At 34.8% G+C, this 18,739-nt stretch overlaps 1 protein-coding gene across 1 annotated transcript; it reads left to right on the top strand.

Annotated features, from left to right (window-relative positions):
• The first annotated feature begins 10,253 nt into the window (after nucleotides 1-10,253).
• c17h1orf210 (chromosome 17 C1orf210 homolog) lies at nucleotides 10,254-18,490 on the top strand. The gene is made up of 5 exons (XM_059570188.1): nucleotides 10,254-10,384; nucleotides 14,315-14,432; nucleotides 16,348-16,786; nucleotides 17,513-17,596; nucleotides 17,701-18,490. The coding sequence occupies exons 2-5, from the start codon at nucleotides 14,328-14,330 to the stop codon at nucleotides 18,090-18,092; spliced, it is 1,020 nt and encodes a 339-aa protein (XP_059426171.1). The 5' UTR covers nucleotides 10,254-10,384; nucleotides 14,315-14,327; the 3' UTR covers nucleotides 18,093-18,490.
• Nucleotides 18,491-18,739: the final 249 nt, after the last annotated feature.

The following is an 18,739-nucleotide window of genomic DNA, read 5'->3' as shown; positions in this document are numbered from 1 at the left end:
GTCTTTAAATCAAACAGTGAAATTTATTAAAATGACCATGAACAACAAAATACTAAATTAAAACAACATATAGACTGAACAGAAAAACTGCATATACCACAGAAGCACAAATTATTTTATTTTATTATATTTGTTGATCTTCTATTTTATAGCATTTTCCTATTTTATTCATAACAGTGTTACAGTTTACTAATAGGACTTGTTACAGTCTGATTAGTAAACTAAAGGTGCATTTATTATTATATTATATTATTGAATGGTGATTATACCACATAGTGTCAAAAGTTTTCACTGTGTTAAGTGCACATATAGCTACCTTAAAAAAAAAAAAGCTGGTTATTATGGAAGGCAAATGCACCCAAAATACTGTTTCATGTCAGCATGCTCGGAGGTTAAATGTGGACTGATTTACTGAGTCAGGTGATCTCACATTATGTGAAAATTCAGATGTTTCCTGTCAACTGTTCTTTTTTTCGGTCAGCTAATAATGCACGAACACAGTCTGGATTTATAGTATTTAATATCCCCATCACTCAAGGCACCACACTGTCATAAAGAACAGAGATTACTGTCATACTCATGGTCATATTTGCCTATTGATGAATATGCTCCACAGTGCTGAAGGCATCTTTTAAATACTTAGATCAGTCATAGCCAGGAAACAAGAAACAATCCTTGACTGTATGTTTTGTCTAAATGGTCAGTCATCTCTAGTTTGATTGCAGAGGAAAAGCCCACCGCCGCATGTCTACAGACCCATTTACACAGTCCTTGCACACTTCACTAATTTGTAGATGGATGGTTTTTGAAATGGGCACATATATTTTCTGTCTGTTTCTTGATAACATCATACAATCGAAGCTGACTCAGACTGACATTGTTCTGACTTTCCTGTTTTCCACTCCAAGAGCAAGGGACAGATAAAAAGTCATTTCTATTTTGCACACAGATAATAAACCAGAGTTCAGTTGTAGATTTGTTAGTGCTGATTTAGAGTAGAAACATGTTGCTGTTTTTAGAAGTGCTGTCTGAGGCGGAGGTCTTCTTGCTTTTGTGTGCATTGTCACCTTTGGTACACATATCTATGAACTCTCTACTGCTCAGACACAAATAGCAGGTCCTCTTCACAGGTCACATCTATATCCTGCCCATTTGATCACATGTAAGTGAAACACAAATGTAAACACATTACATTTATTATCACATTGAAATATTCTCAGTTACTGTAAAGAAAAACAGAGATTCTTTGGATGCACCGTAATAGTTATTATTATATATTTCATAATCTGTGAAAAATATGTATCATGGTTTCCACAAAATATTAAGTAGCATAGCTTAATAATAATATTTCTATAATAATAATAGTAATAATAGTTCTAGGGCACACAATCAGCATATTAGAATGATATCTGAAGGAACATGTCAAACTGAAGACTGGAGTAATAGCTGCTGAAAATTCAGCTTTTTCTTCACAGGAATAAATTACAATTTGAACACATTAAAAATACTGATTTATTAATAAATTAATATTTTTCAGTCTATTTAAAAAAAGACATTCTTCAAAAATTTTACATATACAAACCTCACACATTTTTTGAAGAAATAAGCAATAAACCAGCTGCAAGAAATTGCTCAAAATTATTGCTCAAAATTGCTAAATTCAATATAGATTCAAGCTAAATCAATTTTTATTTAGTATGCCTGTTGTATGAATGGAACACTTTTGCCAGAATGTTATAACAATATGCAAATAAATTATTTGCATAGTTGCTTTTGTAGTTTCTGTATATCCTAACATGGCTTGTGTAGAATGTGTTTGTGTTTTTGTATTGGGGCGTATGTGTATATGTGTACATACAAAAACTGGCTGATAAAGCGTTGAAAGTGTTCGGATGAGGAAGCTGCACGGGAAAGTAGTAGACACTGTGTCAACATTCTGTGGATGCGTGGAGCCAGGGTGGGAAAAACACTCACAAGAACAAGGTACTTAGAGGGACTATAGATTTAACCACGAACTCCCCCCAGACTGCCGCCTATTGTCCCATTCACCTTTTGTAGTGCCGCAGTAATTGCTTTACCTCCTCTTTATTATGAAAGTGACGATGAATGCTGATTATTTTCTTTTGTCAGCAGACAAAAATTTTCCTTTGTGAGTTCAAGGGACAATACACATGCTGGCGGCCAGTACACATGTAAATGGAATCAAAAGGCTTTGTGTAAGTTCAGTGTTTATTATTAGATTTTTTTATTTCGTTTTTTTGCTAATGTCCACATGCTTAGTTTTGCCTTGCCACAACTTTATTGCCTATAGTTTCCTACAGAGTACAATAAGGATTCATTATCCTTAAAGGATCAAATATTATATTTTTTTCCCTCTCCACTACACTAGGGCATTGCTAGTTTGTTCTTGGTAGTGGTTTCTATCCCAAGTGAATAGACCACCAAGTAAGAGCAATAGCAACAATATGCTCTTGTTCCTGCAATGCTAATAATAAAAAACATCATAAAAGTCTGGTGTTATATTTATTTTTTTACAGCAAAAAATAATAATAAGTACTATTTACATTAAATAGACAGACAGACAGACAGACAGATAGATAGATAGATAGATAGATAGATAGATAGATAGATAGATAGATAGATAGATAGATAGATAGATAGATAGATAGATAGATAGATAGATAGATAGATAGATAGATAGATAGACAGACAGACATGCATGCATCTATCTAGTAACATCACTTAAATAAATAATATATTTAAAAAAATTAAATGAAATTAAAAAATATAATAAAATGAAATAATTATTATAATAAAAATAAAACCTATAAATAAGTAATAAATAAATGCATACATACATACTAGTCACATCACATTGTTATTGTTATCATTATTACTAATATTAAAATACAATTTAGAAATAAAAAGTTACAAATAAAACTTTTATTCAGAAAGGATACATTAAACAGAACAAAACTGCAGTTTTGGAGACTTTCACCTTTAGTGAGTAAAATTGTGGGAATCTCAAACATAGGAATAAATAAATCATACAATACAACAATTTGCACTTAAAAGTACTATTTATATGAACTAAAATATTTTTTCAAGTTCATTTAGAATGTCAAACAAACAAATAAATAAATAAATGCCAACATAAAATTTTGTTTTAAAAAGAAAAAGTTATTTATGCATTAAATACATTCACATTTAAAAGTTTGGGATCAGTTCGGTAAGGATGCATTAAATTTACCAAAAGTGACAGCGAAGACTTTTACATCGTTTAAGCGAGATAAATGTGGGAATCTCATACATAAGCATGATTAAATCATGAATACAGCTATAATTGTTATTGACTAGGGAGGGGACAACTGTGAGTGTTATTTGATGCATTGTGTCTATGTGAGAAAGTTTGTATTAAATTCCCATTTCCACCCATTGTGATGAGAGCTGGCAGGCCTCCACACGCACTGACTCACTCCTTGAGTGCTGCTGCATTGAATATGGAAGTGTGAGAGTGTGAGCTTGTCTCATGGGCATGCAGTACTGCTGAGGAAGCTCACTATGGGACCCATACCGTTATAGGTGCTCCATTATACCCTTAGGTCACTGCCGGAATTCCTCTCGCGATAGCGGGGCTATAATTACAGCATCAGCCGTAAAACCTCTCCTTGAAAAGCTGTCATCTCTTCCCACACGTCTTGAAATGATGTTTGTTGAAAACTCATACAAGTTCACCATCAGGCCGATGGAACAATCATCTAAAACTTTCCAACTGGTATGGATGAGTTCTCCGTTCATATCCGTGAAATAATAAACATGGAGGTTTGAGGGAAAACTAGATGTCTTTGTGTTTTTACCTAGTCAGCCAGATGTATAGTGACAGAGATAAGAGGATCTTTAACAGATAGGGTCAAGGATAGGAAAGCTGAAATAGGAGGATGTGGAGAGTCTAAGTACAAGAGAAGAGAGAGAGAGAGAGAGAGAGAGAGAGAGAGAGAGAGAGAGAGAGAGAGAGAGAGAGAGAGAGAGAGAGAGAGAGAGAGAGAGAGAGAGAGTAAAAAACAAAGGACGGGAAAAAGAGGTGAGAGGGCACGTCCGCTCCTCAGGTTTTGTCTCAATAGTGTGCGTGTGCAGCCAGAGACATCTTCACCCTGCCCACACTAAAACTCTCAATTCATGTTTCCTTTCATTTCTACACAAGCTATACAAACGCAAAATTGGCAAATTGTGAGCCAAACCTCCCTAACCCTAACTCCCTAAAAAAAAACGAAGAAGCTTTGTTATAAAATATAAATATTTTGTAATAACAATATACACTACTGGTCAGTAATTTGGGGTCAGTAATTTTTTTTCTTTCTTTCTTTTAAATAAAATCAATACTTTTATTCAGCAAGGATGTGTTAAATTGATAAAAAGTGATAGTAAAGAAAATATATTATTAGAATATATATTATTAGAATTTTTTTTTTTTTTTTGAATAAATGCAGCTCTTTTTAACCTTTTATTCATCAAATATATTAGACAGCAGAACAGTTTCCAACACTCATAATAAATCAGAATATTAGAATGATTTCTAAATGATCATGTGATAGACTGGATGTTACATGTGACACTGAAGGCTGGAGTAATGATGCTGAAAATTCAGCTTTGCATCACAGGAATAAATTTTTTTTTAAGTATATTCAAATAGAAAACTATTATTTTAAGTTGTAATAATATTTCACAATATTACTGTTTTTTTCTGTATTTTTGATCAAATAAATGCAGGCTTGATGAGCAGAAGAAACTACTTTCAAAAACATAAAAAATAGTAATGTTTCCAAACTTTTTGTCTGTACTGTATATGCAACTTTATTAAAACACACACACACACACACACACACACACACACACACACACACACACACACACACACACACATACATATATATACAAAAATCTGTATGTTTTTGTAATGAATTTTTAAAATACATTATCAGTTATTTATATTAACTTGTATAATATCAACAAATATTGACAACTTTAAGGATGGCTATACGTGTACATCACATATATGTCAAAAAATGTGTATGGGCAAGACATATATGTCAACATATGAAATTGTTCTAATATATATGTTTTTACTGCATATGACAATATATAGTATATATGGATGTATAATATATGTGCATATATTACATCTGCATTTGGGAAAATTGACAGTAAAGGCTTTTACATTATTACAAAATGTTCCGATTCAAATAAATGCTGTTATTTTGACATTTTGATTTATCAAAGAATCATGAAACAGAATCCTTGAAAACAGTTTGCATCACTGATAATAATAAGTGTTTCTTGTGCTGAAATTAGCACATTAGGATGATTTCTGGGATCATGTGACAATAAAGACTGAAGTAATGGCTGATGAAAATTCTCTTTTTTTTTTTAAATATTCAAATTCAAATATTCAGTTTTATAAAGGTTTTACTGTATTTTTGATCAAATATATGCAGCCTTGGCAAGCATTACCTTAATTAATTTATTACCTTAAACTTTTTATTGGTGGTATAAGTTTTTCAACAACCCATTTGGACATAAACCATGCATTTGAACTCATAATTCGCTCTTTATGACTCTGGCTGTTCATTTACAGTATTGCTTACAGTACATGGTTACCATTGTAATTTTGAAATGTCAGTATATAGGACCTTATCTAAGAACAATAAACATCAGTCTAGACTCTCATTTCCATGTTGGCTCAGGGTGTGGTGGTACAGTGGAAATCCATGTTCCGCACACAGCAGGGCATCTCACTATGGGTCCCGCTCTCTGTCAGCTCTTCCACTGCCATACACATACATGTATAACATAGGATGGAAAGGCCGCGGGAGTCAGCAAGGGGTCACTACACAGACTGAATTTGGGGAGCACAATGTAGAGGATGGATGAAAGAAGCGGCGCTTCCTACAGATCTGCTGCTGTTAGATCTGTTACATCTGTTTGTGTAATTTCTGACTATATATAAATGAATGATTTAGACTGCTGCTGGCACACGCTTAAAGGAGACGGCCAAAATATGACTCTATTATGTTCAACATCCACAAATGGATATGACCCCTGTAAATTATGTGAGTGTACAAGTTGTGATTTTGGAAATGTTTGGTTAATAGGTGAACACATCTGACCCATCTTCCTCAATCAGTAAAGAATGCTGCATCATTAATTCAGATCAAATGTGAGGAAGTTCTAATCATAACAGGATTGAGTATTGTACTTTTGTAGAGACCCCTGGATGATTTATAATTCCACAACTGTTTTTAAACACACACGCACAGAATAATGTTTCTATATGAGCATGGTCATACTGTACCTTTTTTTAAAAACTAACATGCATCAGTTATTTTATCCATCCATTTTTATTTTTATTTTTAATGCATTTTTGCCATTTTCAGCAGACTGCACTTCAGACATGAACTCAAGTCATTGCTCAGTGGTGTTGTTTTGCACACAATGTAACAAAAAATTAGTTTTAGTTAAAATTTTTAATGGTTTTTCTGTAATTCTGTAGTTGAAATTATTATTATACTATTCATGTTCACGTAGTATCAATATTTTAGTAAATATTTAGGTCTGATAAATTTTGGAGTCATTAAAAACAATGGTTTAGTACAGATACGTTTTTGTACTAATTTGCAAGTTATTATTAAAGATGTTTAGTTTTTTTGCAAGGAAGTGAACATTCTAGAATTTTCTGCAAACTTATAGAATATTAAGTAATATTAGAGTGGTTTCTGGAACATTCCAGAACATTATGGAACTAAAGACAAAAATCATCCAACGTTCACTTGTAAAGTTTTGGACGACTCATTTTGGTAACTGTTCAAAAACAGTAAAAATCCCCACTTAGAAAAAGTATTTTCTGCTTCTGAAGGTTTACAATTGCTATTAAATCCATTTGTTGTCTATTCTGCATAACTAAATTGGAATTATTTTGCTCCAATTTGGATAAAATGCATTAAATATTTAATGGGATAGTTCTCCCAAAAATTCTGTCAGTAATTACTTACCCTCATATTGTTCCAAACTCGTAAGACCTTTGTTTATCTTCAGAACACACATTAAGATATTTTTTTATGAAATCCGAGAGCTTTCTGAGCCTGAATAGACAGCAACCCAACTGACACGTTCAAGGCCCAGAAAGGTAGTAGAGACATTAAAATAGTTCAACATTCATCCTTCAGATTTCGTCAGAAATATCTTAATTTGTCTTCTGAAGATGAATCTTTCGTTCGTGGCTCGGCTCGATGTTCATCTTCAGTTCTCTCTTCACAGCAGTTCAGTCAGTGTACTGTTTGAGTGAATGAATTACTCCGAGATATTGGTTTATTTGAACTCAGAGGGAGTGTCAGCCACATTAAAAAAGTTAACAGCTTAAGTCATTTGTGGATTAATGCTTAATGGAGACGTGAACCGTTTTAAATGATTCAGTTCGATTTGGTGAACTGGTTCAAGAAGATACATTTACATCGAATGATTCGTTCACGAACCGGATATCACAAACTTTTTTTTTGAACTCTCTCTCACAACAAACCTGGAAGAGAAGACAATGCTGAATAAAGTCGTAGTTTTTACGACTAAAAATTAGTCATCCCCCGCAGACATAAAATAATACAATGAAAAAGGTAAGAAGCAACCATGGGCGTGGTTAGCAGCGGCAGTCACTGGAGACTCTGTGGCAGGAAGCAGTGCTGCGGGAGCTGATATGTGACCAGGAAACTAGCAGGAATCAAATAGTAAGCACACAGAAACAGGAAGAACTGCTGGTCTCCTGTCTGTTGAGTGTTTGCTCAGTCCACCACCCGGTTCCCATGAGACGCACTAGAAAAAAGCTAGAGTAATGACCGCCTGCCTCTGAACCAGCATGCACTGGGTCTGAACCAGAAGTTCCTGCTGGTACAGTGGTGAGCATGCAGAACTAAACACTTCTGCACAATGCTTCTTAATGACGTCCCAACGGCTGCTAAAATTACAGAATCAATCATGAGAGTCCTAATGGTGGTTTTAATGAACTGTATTGATGGCTGCTGCCATCAGTTTTATGTTTGAATGTAAGGTATTTCAAAACGACACAAAGCGGTACTCACAGCAGTGGTATATATACCTAAGAATGTCCCCTGTTGTCCAGCATGCAGTTTCATTCCGAGAAATGGTTATTGCAAGGAACTTTCACTGATAATAGAAGAGTTACAATTCTATTTAAGTTGGAAGATTTTGAAACACATTTTTCAGTCTAAGAGCAACAATTCCCTCTCATATCTTATTATTTGCCGAATCGATGTATCGAAGTATTAAGCACAGATCACATAGAAGTGGAAATGTGTGTGTGCACATACTGAGTGAGGCCAAGCAAAACACTCTGGTGATAAAATCACAATTAACTAGGACAAATTGCTTTTCTTTTGCAGGGAACTTGATTTTCAGATGCCATTACCAAAGGAAATTAGTGTTTTGCAGATGCCAAAAGGGAGTGTGAGACCACCAAAGTGATCAGATGTATGGGCTTTCCCAGCTAACAGTAGGTCTGGTACGTGAGATGCCTGAGTCATATCATATAACAAAACCATTGGGCAGATTTGGTGAATATTATAGAGGTTAATTAACATGAAGAGAAGAGAAAAACAAATTAACTTACATTTGGCAGATGCTTTTATGTAGTGAATTACATTGCATTTAAGGTATACATTTGAACAGTTCATGCATTCCCTAGGAACTGACCCTGTGACCTTGGTGTTGCAACCATTATGATCTACTGCTGAGCTACAGGAATGTACAATTAATGCAGTAATTACAGACAAATTGATTGGGGTTGTGGTGAGGGTGGAAAGCAAGCATGTAAGTAAGAAAGAAAGTAAAAAAAATATTGTGTTATGCCAGATACTGACAGATGCTCTCCTGCAAACAGCAATAACAGCAGTTTAAGTGCCAAACACAGACACCTTGACCATTTATGCCTCCTATAAGACAAACTGTCCATTATTGTGGAGCTCAGGTTGTTTTTTCCTGTTAAAGAGAATGAAGCTTTCACAGCTGTACTCATTATGTGCTGTGAATCTCTATCCGTCCTTTCCTCTGTGTTTTTTTATTTTTTTTTATAATTTTTTTTTTTTAACACATACCAAGTCCTTGTCTGTGGCCAGCAGCGAGTGAATTAATGTAGATTCAGAGCTCAGGTCAGAGCTAATAAATATCCCTTCAGTAATATTTTTATTTTTGTTAGCGTATGCTGAAATATTTTAATTTCTTAGCATTTGATTAATTGTTTGTTTAAAAAAATTGTCAGTCAAAAAAAAAATGGTTTGACTTTTTGTCTCCTATAGCTTTAACAAATTTCAAAATATAGTTTTAAAAATAAAAATAGTTACATTTAGTTAAAATATAATATTATAAATATGTCTATTATATAAATATTAAAATATAAATTATAATTAAATAATTAAATTAAAAATATAGTTTATAAAAAATATTTATAGTTTAAAACAATAGCAATAGCCTAAAATAAATGGCATGGGTCAAAATGATTTATTTTTCTTTTCTTTTCTTTTCTTTTCTTTTCTTTTCTTTTCTTTTCTTTTCTTTTCTTTTCTTTTTACAAATCATTAAGCAAACATCCTGTTAAATGATTCGTAATATGCATTGCTAAGATCTTAACTTGGACAACTTTAAAAGTGAATTTCTAAATAATATGATTTATTATTATTATTATTATTATTATTTTTTTTTTTTTGCGCCCTCAGATTCCAGATTTTCAAATATCTCAGCCAAACATTGTCCTATCCTAACCAACCATACATCAGTGATCAAAAATTGACAATTTATGGTTTTGTGGTCCGGGTCACATATTACAAGTCGTCCCCTTGGAATTATCTGACATGTTTGTCAAAATTGAGTTATTCCCATATTGTTATTCTGTGACAACTTATTTACATTATGTAATAGATTTGTTTTATGTTGCATACATTATGGGATTTTTATTTAAAAAACAATAAGGTTCTATATACACAGTTGAATGGAATGCAAAAACTTTGAAGCACAATATCTCAAAACTAGTATAATTCCAAGGGGACGAAGTGTGTTAAGAAATATTTTGTGTCATCAGTTCAAATGTCAACTGCAAGGTGAAAAAGAAGAAGTAGAGCTCCATTTGACATCCAGTTACAAATTAACTTTCATCTGAGAACGACAAGCTAAAGACACACCTCCAGTAACCTTTGCACAACCTACCTGCCATTTCCTTAATCTTGGAAATTACAAAAAAAAAGAACCTGTCCATGTTAAAATGTGACGTCTGAGGAGAAAAACCATAAGTTTTGACATATTCTAAATAACCAGGAGAGCCGAATCTCAGGTAAGTTGCCTTAAAACATTTCTTTCCCTGTAATCTGATGCATAAATTCATCTCTAAATATCTATGTGTTTGTATAATAGCTTTTTAACATGACAAAAGTAATGCAAAGCCCAACATGTGATCTCTTTGGCACATTTGAGCAGGAAGACAACATCTTAACACACTGTTCAATGTTGGTAGTTTAATATTTAAAGATCTCACATTTCCACCTGTCAACCCTCATGTCATTTTACATTCTGTTGTCGACCACAACAAGCTAACTTCTCGGGAAGATAAAGTGGACTATTATGGGAATCAACATAGTTAACCGCATACTTGCTAAGCTGACAGATAAGACCTAATAAGATTGTCTAATGTATCACGGGAACATTTGAAAAGGTAGGCCTAACCCGTTTCCTAATTTATTTTATGCAAAAACAAAATAAAATAAAAAAAGTTAAGGATAAACGTAAACATACATGTTTGAATTTGTTTCAAACTTTTCAGTAACTCATGCATGGAACATTTTAAATTCGATTCATAATTGATCATTTAAAAGCTGTGTTGAACATTATAGCTTTCTTTTTTTATGCAAAAACAACAATGCAAAGTCCTTAGTGCCAATGTAATCAGTAACATACAAACTAGAAGTAAATGGGGAGGGTGTGTATGTAGTGTATACTTGACTTTCGGGAGGTCAAGTGAAAGACTCTTTTCTGCGCCGTATTTCCGCAGTATGTATGAACCTGCACAGCAAGCTCTGGGAAAGGATCTGGTGGCTGTTAGTCTGAAAGTAGTGTTAAGAGATAAAGATGAAGTTAGGATCCTATCAGTTCCTACCTCTACCACGCCTTTTTTGTAAGTTGTTTTTCTCACATTTATAATCATACACAGATGCAGACACTTCCAAGTTGGCTGACTCTCAGATCCTGCAGGTATGCTGTTACAGGGGCATCCTGAAACAGGAAGAGATAAAAGCAGCTCCTAAGGAGTGTTTACAGCCTGAAATGAATAGTGGGAGAGGGAGGGAATGAGAGGAAGGGCCCCTATAAAAAATATTGAACCCTCTATGAAATGTGACCCATGGAAGCCACAAGCAGATAAGCAGGAAATGCTAAAGCCTGTGAGATGGAACATACAAATACTCTCTGTTTCACACACACACACACACACACACACACACACACACACACACACACACACACACACACACACACACACACACACACACACACACACACACACGTATAATTCCAACACATTTGCATGGCATATGTAACTATATCACAATATCATTTGTATGTTTTTGTGCAAAATATAGTTGACAACACTTTTTTAATTCTACTCTACTAACTTAAGATGGCAGTTAATTTTTAGTAAAAATTTTTAAGATAATGGTAATGACAGGTATTATTAGATTTATGATTCATTTTCATCTAATATATTTGATATCATTAACAATTCAGAATAATTTTTTTTAGGTTATTTACCTGGTCGTTTGAACAAGTTCTTTGAAATGCATTGTAGCAGCAAACATCAACTTTATTGATTTATTTTGCACTTTTGTACTTCATTACCCTTATTGCACCTTGTTATGTTAATCTCAGGAATCTTTGATTCTTTTTGGTCAATTTTAGCATTCTGTGGTTAAATATGTTTGCAGAATGATGGCTAAACAATATAACCGACCATTGTCCCATGCAGGGAATTTCCTAAATAGCTAATGCTATTTGTCATGTTTCTTGTGGTTCATGCTTCTGGTGTCACTCTTTCTTTACAAATCCCATAACATCAGTATTTCATGTCCATTTACAGTGCCTGCAAAAGTATTCATTCCCCTTTTCACATTTTGTTATGTTGCTGCTTTATGTTAAACTGCTTTAAATTACTTTTTTTCCCACATCAATCTACACTCAATAAACCATAGTGACAAAGCAAAAACAGAATTGTCACAACTTCGTAAATTATATATAAAAAAAAAATAAAAAAACTGAAATAAGTACATTGCATAACAACTAACTACATAACTAAATGTTTAGCTGAAGAACCTTCAACCTCAAGTCTTTTGGGGTATGATGCGACAAGCTTTGCACATCAGCATTTGGCAATTACCTGCCATCCTTCTCCTCATCTCTTCACTTCTCAAGCTGTCAGGTTGGATGGGGGCAGATGCAAATTTTTTCGGTTTCTCCAGAAATATTTGACTGGGTTCAATCCCAGGCTCACTCAAAGACTTTCACAGAGTTGTCTATAAGCCACTCTTGCTGAATGTTTAGGGTCATTTGCCTGCTGCATGGCTAACCTTCTGCCCAGTCTGAGGTTATGCATTCTCTGAACTGGGTTTTCTTTAAGGCTATCTCAGTATTTTGGTGCATTGAGATTTTCCTCCTGCTCTGTCGAGTCCCTCAGTCTTCAGCCCTGCCGCTGAAGAAAAAAAAAGAGCCCCACAGCATGAGGCTGTTCCAAGTGTTTTCATGTGTCTTAACTCAAGAATAGGATTGAGCCTTGCCACGCAGCCATAAAGCTCTGATTGGTGGAGTGTTTCAGTTAGGTTTGTCCTTCTGTAGATTTCTCCTATCTCCACATATGATCATGGATCTCAACTAAAGTGACCATCAGGTTCTTTGTCACCACACTAACCAAAGCTCTTCTCCATCAGTCGCTCAGTTCGGTCAGAAGGCCAGCAGAAGAGTCCTGGTTGTTTCAAACTTATTCCATTAAGGTTAAGCGAGACTACATGCTTTGACCTTTCAATGAAGCAGAATATTTTTTTCTGAACTTTTCCCCAGATGTGTGGCTTGACTCAAACCTGTTTCTGAGCTCTTCAGGCAGTTCTTTTGACCTCGGTGCTTGATTTTTGCTCTTATATGCATTATCGGCTGTTAGACATTTTATTAATGTGTGTGTGTCTTTCCAAATCATGCTCATTCAATTGAATTTGCCACAGGTTAACTTCACTCGAAATGTAGTATCATCTATAAGCAATATGAATGCTACTGAGCTAAATTTCAACTGTCCCAGATAAGGGTATGAATATTTATGCAATGGAATAATTATTATTTTTTGCTTTGCTTGACCACTATGTTGAATGGAGTGTAGACTGATGTGGAAAAAAAGTAATTTAAAGCAGTTTAACATAAGGCAGCAACATAAAAAAGTGAGAAAAAAAAAGAATACTTTCGCAAGGCACTTTTTTTATTTATTTGCTAAAAAGTGAAATTAGGTAGATAAACCCCTTCAGGGTGATACCTCCACCTTTTCTGGGATTGTTTGGCCTTACCAACTGTACACTATTCTTTACATAGACTAGTGCTACACTTAATATATTGTTCATGTGTGTGTTTTATGCATGAGGTTGTTGTTTGCTTGAGGTTGTTGTTTGCTATATGCTTTTGTTGCTGTAGGGTTATGCTGAGTTTTGTGGTGGATCACTTAATGTGTCAGCATGTTAGAGTTCCTGTTCCTGTTATCAGGAACCCATTGAATTATAGATTTTTTTTTTCTTTTTGTGCAATTGATAATATGAAACAAGGTAATATAGGTTTATATATAGAGTATTGAAAGAATAATAATAATACAAATAATAATAACAGTTTTAGCCTACAAATGTTTTAGTTTTTAACATTGTTTAACTATTTTATAAATGTGGGCAAAAAATAACATTTATTTGACAAATCAAAATTTAATTTAATATGACTGAATCAACCTGACTATATTAGGTTGCACCAACAAATGTAAGTGGTTTGTACCACTGAAAAAACATTTACTAAGTGTGCGGGTCATTTTCGATTCTTTCCACTGTTCTGACAGTGTCAATAACCTGCCTTGACTACCCAGTAAAGCAAAGATTCATATGACGATATATAGTTATGAAATGGCAACAGAACTCAAGCTCTCGCAGTGCTGAAGGCCACTTTAGTGTATGTCATATATCTTCCTTAATTTCTGCAGGAAGCAGGAAAACATGGGGTCAGCTACACACACAGTGTGTGTGCTCCTGTGTTTTTGGGTCTCGAGATCATGCTACACACTCCAGACCGTGGGTCCATGTACGGTCAACAGAGAGACGGTGAGGAAAAACAACACACACACTCTGGCCTCTTTTGTTCCCTGAGCCAGAGCAAGTGCTGCTACATCAGGAGTATCCTGTTTGTAGGCACTTGTTTCCTGTTTTCGGTGACAGAGGTTTACCAGACTGTTAGTAGTCGTGAGAAAAGAAATTTCTTGTTTCTTGTTTGAAACCGCAAATAGGTTTTCAGCCTTTTTTTTTTTTACTTTTTTAAAATCCTAATTGAACATGGCTTAATTATAGTCTATGTAAATACATGTGTTTTTTAAATCCTCATATGTGTAGTACAGTCGTGGCCAAAAGTTTTCAGTATTACATAAATATTAGTTTTCAAAAAGTTTGCTGCTAAACTGCTTTTAGATCTTTGTTTCAATTGTTTCTGTGATGTACTGAAATATAATAACAAGCACTTCATACGTTTCAAAGGCTTTTATCGACAATTACATGACATTTATGCAAAGAGTCAGTATTTGCAGTGTTGGCCCTTCTTTTTCAGGACCTCTGCAATTCGACTGGGCATGCTCTCAATCAACTTCTGGGCCAAATCCTGACTGATAGCAACCCATTCTTTCATAATCACTTCTTGGAGTTTGTCAGAATTAGTGGGTTTTTGTTTGTCCACCCGCCTCTTGAGGATTGACCACAAGTTCTCAATGGGATTAAGATCCTGGGAGTTTCCAGGCCATGGACCCAAAATTTCAACATTCTGGTCCCCGAGCCACTTAGTTATCACTTTTGCCTTATGGCACGGTGCTCCATCGTGCTGGAAAATGCATTGTTCTTCACCAAACTGTTGTTTGATTGTTGGAAGAAGTTGCTGTTGGAGGATGTTTTAGTACCATTCTTTATTCATGGCTGTGTTTTTGGGCAGAATTGTGAGTGAGCCCACTCCCTTGGATGAGAAGCAACCCCACACATGAATGGTGTCAGGATGCTTTACTGTTGGCATGACACAGGACTGATGGTATCGCTCACCTTTTCTTCTCCGGACAAGCCTTTTTCCAGATGCCCCAAACAATCGGAAAGGGGCTTCATCTGAGAATATGACTTTGCCCCAGTCCTCAACAGTCCATTCACTATACTTTCTGCAGAAGATCAATCTGTCCCTGATGGGTTTTTTTTGGAGAGAAGTGGCTTCTTTGCTGCCCTTCTTGACACCAGGCCATCTTCCAAAAGTCTTGGCCTCACTGTGCATGCAGATGCGCTCACACCTGCCTGCTGCCATTCCTGAGCAAGCTCTGCACTGGTGGCACTCCGATCCCGCAGCTGAATCCTCTTTAGGAGACAATCCTGGCGCTTGCTGGACTTTCTTGGACGCCCTGAAGCCTTCTTTACAAGAATTGAACCTCTTTCCTTGAAGTTCTTGATGATCCTATAAATTGTTGATTTCGGTGCAATCTTAGTAGCCACAATATCCTTGCCTGTGAAGCCATTTTTATGCAATCCAATGATGGCTGCACGCGTTTCTTTGCAGGTCACCATGGTTAACAATGGAAGAACAATGATTTCAAGCATCACCCTCCTTTTAACATGTCAAGTCTGCCATTCTAACCCAATCAGCCTGACATAATGATCTCCAGCCTTGTGCTCGTCAACATTCTCACCTGAGTTAACAAGACGATTACTGAAATGATCTCAGCAGGTCCTTTAATGTGACAGAAATGAAATGCAGTGGAAAGGTTTTTTGGGGATTAAGTTAATTTTCATGGCAAAGAAGGACTATGCAATTCATCTGATCACTCTTCATAACATTCTGGAGTATATGCAAATTGCTATTATAAAAACTTAAGCAGCAACTTTTCCAATTTCCAATATTTATGTGATTCTCAAAACTTTTGGCCACGACTGTACAATTTCAATTGACTGTTGCGGATTCAAGTTTCATAACCATATACGTATTTCATTCTTTCTAAAGGCTGCTTTTGACTGCAGTGGGAAAAGACTTACATCGGTGCCAAAGCACATCTGGATTAATGTAACCGAACTGGACCTGTCTGACAATCTGTTAGACTTAACCCACAGTGACAGCTTCAAGCACCTCAACCTCTTCAGCCACTTAGTCTCACTGAATCTATCAGGAAACTACCTCCCCCTACTGTTAAAAGACCATCTCTACAGTCTTTCTTCTCTTAAAATACTAGACCTGAGTAGGTGTCAACTGGCCGCAGTGGAGGCAAACGCTCTGGTCAAGCTTTCCAGTTTACAGATGCTCCTCCTGGGGGACATTCAGTCGACTGCTGTCAAAGACCTGAGATTGAGTCAGTTTGTGGAACAGAATAACAGACAGAAAGAGGGAGACAGAGGAATGATGATCAGAGCTTCAAAGCGCATGGCACAGGATGACCGAAATGATGGTATGAATACTTTTATCTTGTCTGTATTTGATTTTGTTTATTACTTACTGGTGAAGTGAAAAGGAGAAATATTTTACAAATCTAGTTTCTATTCCTTAGATATGCAATTTTTGGTTTCTTGTTGGCTTCATATTTGAAAAACTTTTATACCATTTTCAAGACAGGATTTATTTGAGTGACTTCAAAAATGTAATGTGGCATCAAATAAAAAGAAATAAAGAATTCCTTACACCTGCAAGTGAGTGTATAAATCTTAATCATTATTTAAAAAAAAAAAAAAAAAAAAAAAAATATATATATATATATATATATATATATATATATATATATATATTGAATGACTGAATTCATGAATTATGACATTTGATAACCTAAACTAAATTTGCCTTGTCATAAAAAGTCAATGATCTGATATTTCCAGTCACATACCAGTTTTTACCTATATAACTTTTGTCTACAAAGCTTTTTAAATATTATTAAGCAGTGTAGCCATTTTATTATTTTTTCTTAAGAAAAAACAATAGCCTACAAATAACTTTTTTCAACTACATTTTTTTATGTATGTTGGAGAATTTGATGAGGACCAGCAAATACTTAGTGACATTAAGTTTCTCTGCATGGATTACGTTTATATGGAAAAATAAGCTATTTGTGTGCCACAACATCTTCTTTTTTTTTTTTTTTTTTGATAAACACTATTTCACAATCATGTTTTTCAAATGGCAGGATATTCTAAGGATGTCAACTATGGAGCCTTCCTTCGTAAACTACTCACAATGGAAACACCACATGCAAACACAACAATTAATGGTCAAAACCTTTTTTAATATAGTGTTAATCTACTTTTATAACTTTTATAATCGTTTATACATCTGAAACTCAGCTAACATTCTAAATAAAAATTTTATGCACAGAATCAAAAACAGAGGATGATCCCAAAACATCATCAGAAAGCTGGAAGGTATTTGTGGGTGTTCTGGGGTCAGCGATCACCCTCTCTGTCCTTATCGCTTTGGTGGCCAAATGCAAAGTCGTGCACAAGTATCTGGCAAGCTACAGGCACTCCAGGCTCAGCGAAGTAGATGCCACGAGTCAGTGTGACCACGCAAACTATGAGGTGGGATTCTCGACCCAAGGTGGCCCAGGGATTCGCACAGCTGCACCTATTCATGACATTGAGGCGGATGACGACGGGTTTATTGAAGACAACTATATTCAAGCAAGTGAGAGTGAGAGAGCCACAAGAGCAGCAGCACTGACTGATGATGACGAGGAGGTGGAAGAGATTGAATTTAGTATTGGCTAGCACTATTAAGTCTAATGTTGTTCAATCTTATTTATAATTTAAATTGCATTACGTAGTCTGTAACAAACATCCAATACTCTATAATCACTAAACTATTCTTATTAAATGGTGTTATATTTCCAATGAAATTAATACATTTTGACATTTTGATGTCCAAATAGTTTCTAGGGACACTTTTTTATCAACATTTGAAAATAGGTGAATCAAAGTTGAATGACAATTGAATTTACAGTAGGCCTTACAAAATAATGATCTGTTAATAATATTTTACAATGTTAACATTGTTAATTAATTTTTCTTTTATTAATATATTTACAAATGGTAATTTGATTTGTCTTCATAATTTCCACTTACATTTACTTTTAATTGCGTTCTGGACCATATACATTTTGTCTTTTGTATGTTTCACTTAATTTCTAAATAAAATTTTTTTTTTTTTGTAATTTTTTTGAAAAACGCTATTCTTTCATTGGCCACGTGGCGCCGCCTTTGTGCGCTTTGGTCTAGGCATAAATATCAAAATTTTACTACTGATTTAATTATATATTTATGACATTGTTTATAAATGTTATATAATATAACACAAATGAAATATTATGGCATTCACGTCATTCTAAACGAATACCGTGTTACGGCTTTTTATTTGT

This window comes from Carassius carassius, chromosome 17, assembly GCF_963082965.1.
Source record: "Carassius carassius chromosome 17, fCarCar2.1, whole genome shotgun sequence".
Classification (NCBI taxonomy): domain Eukaryota; kingdom Metazoa; phylum Chordata; class Actinopteri; order Cypriniformes; family Cyprinidae; genus Carassius; species Carassius carassius.
The sequence above is the reverse complement of the archived record's forward strand: the minus strand, read 5'-3'. Positions and strand labels throughout refer to the sequence as shown.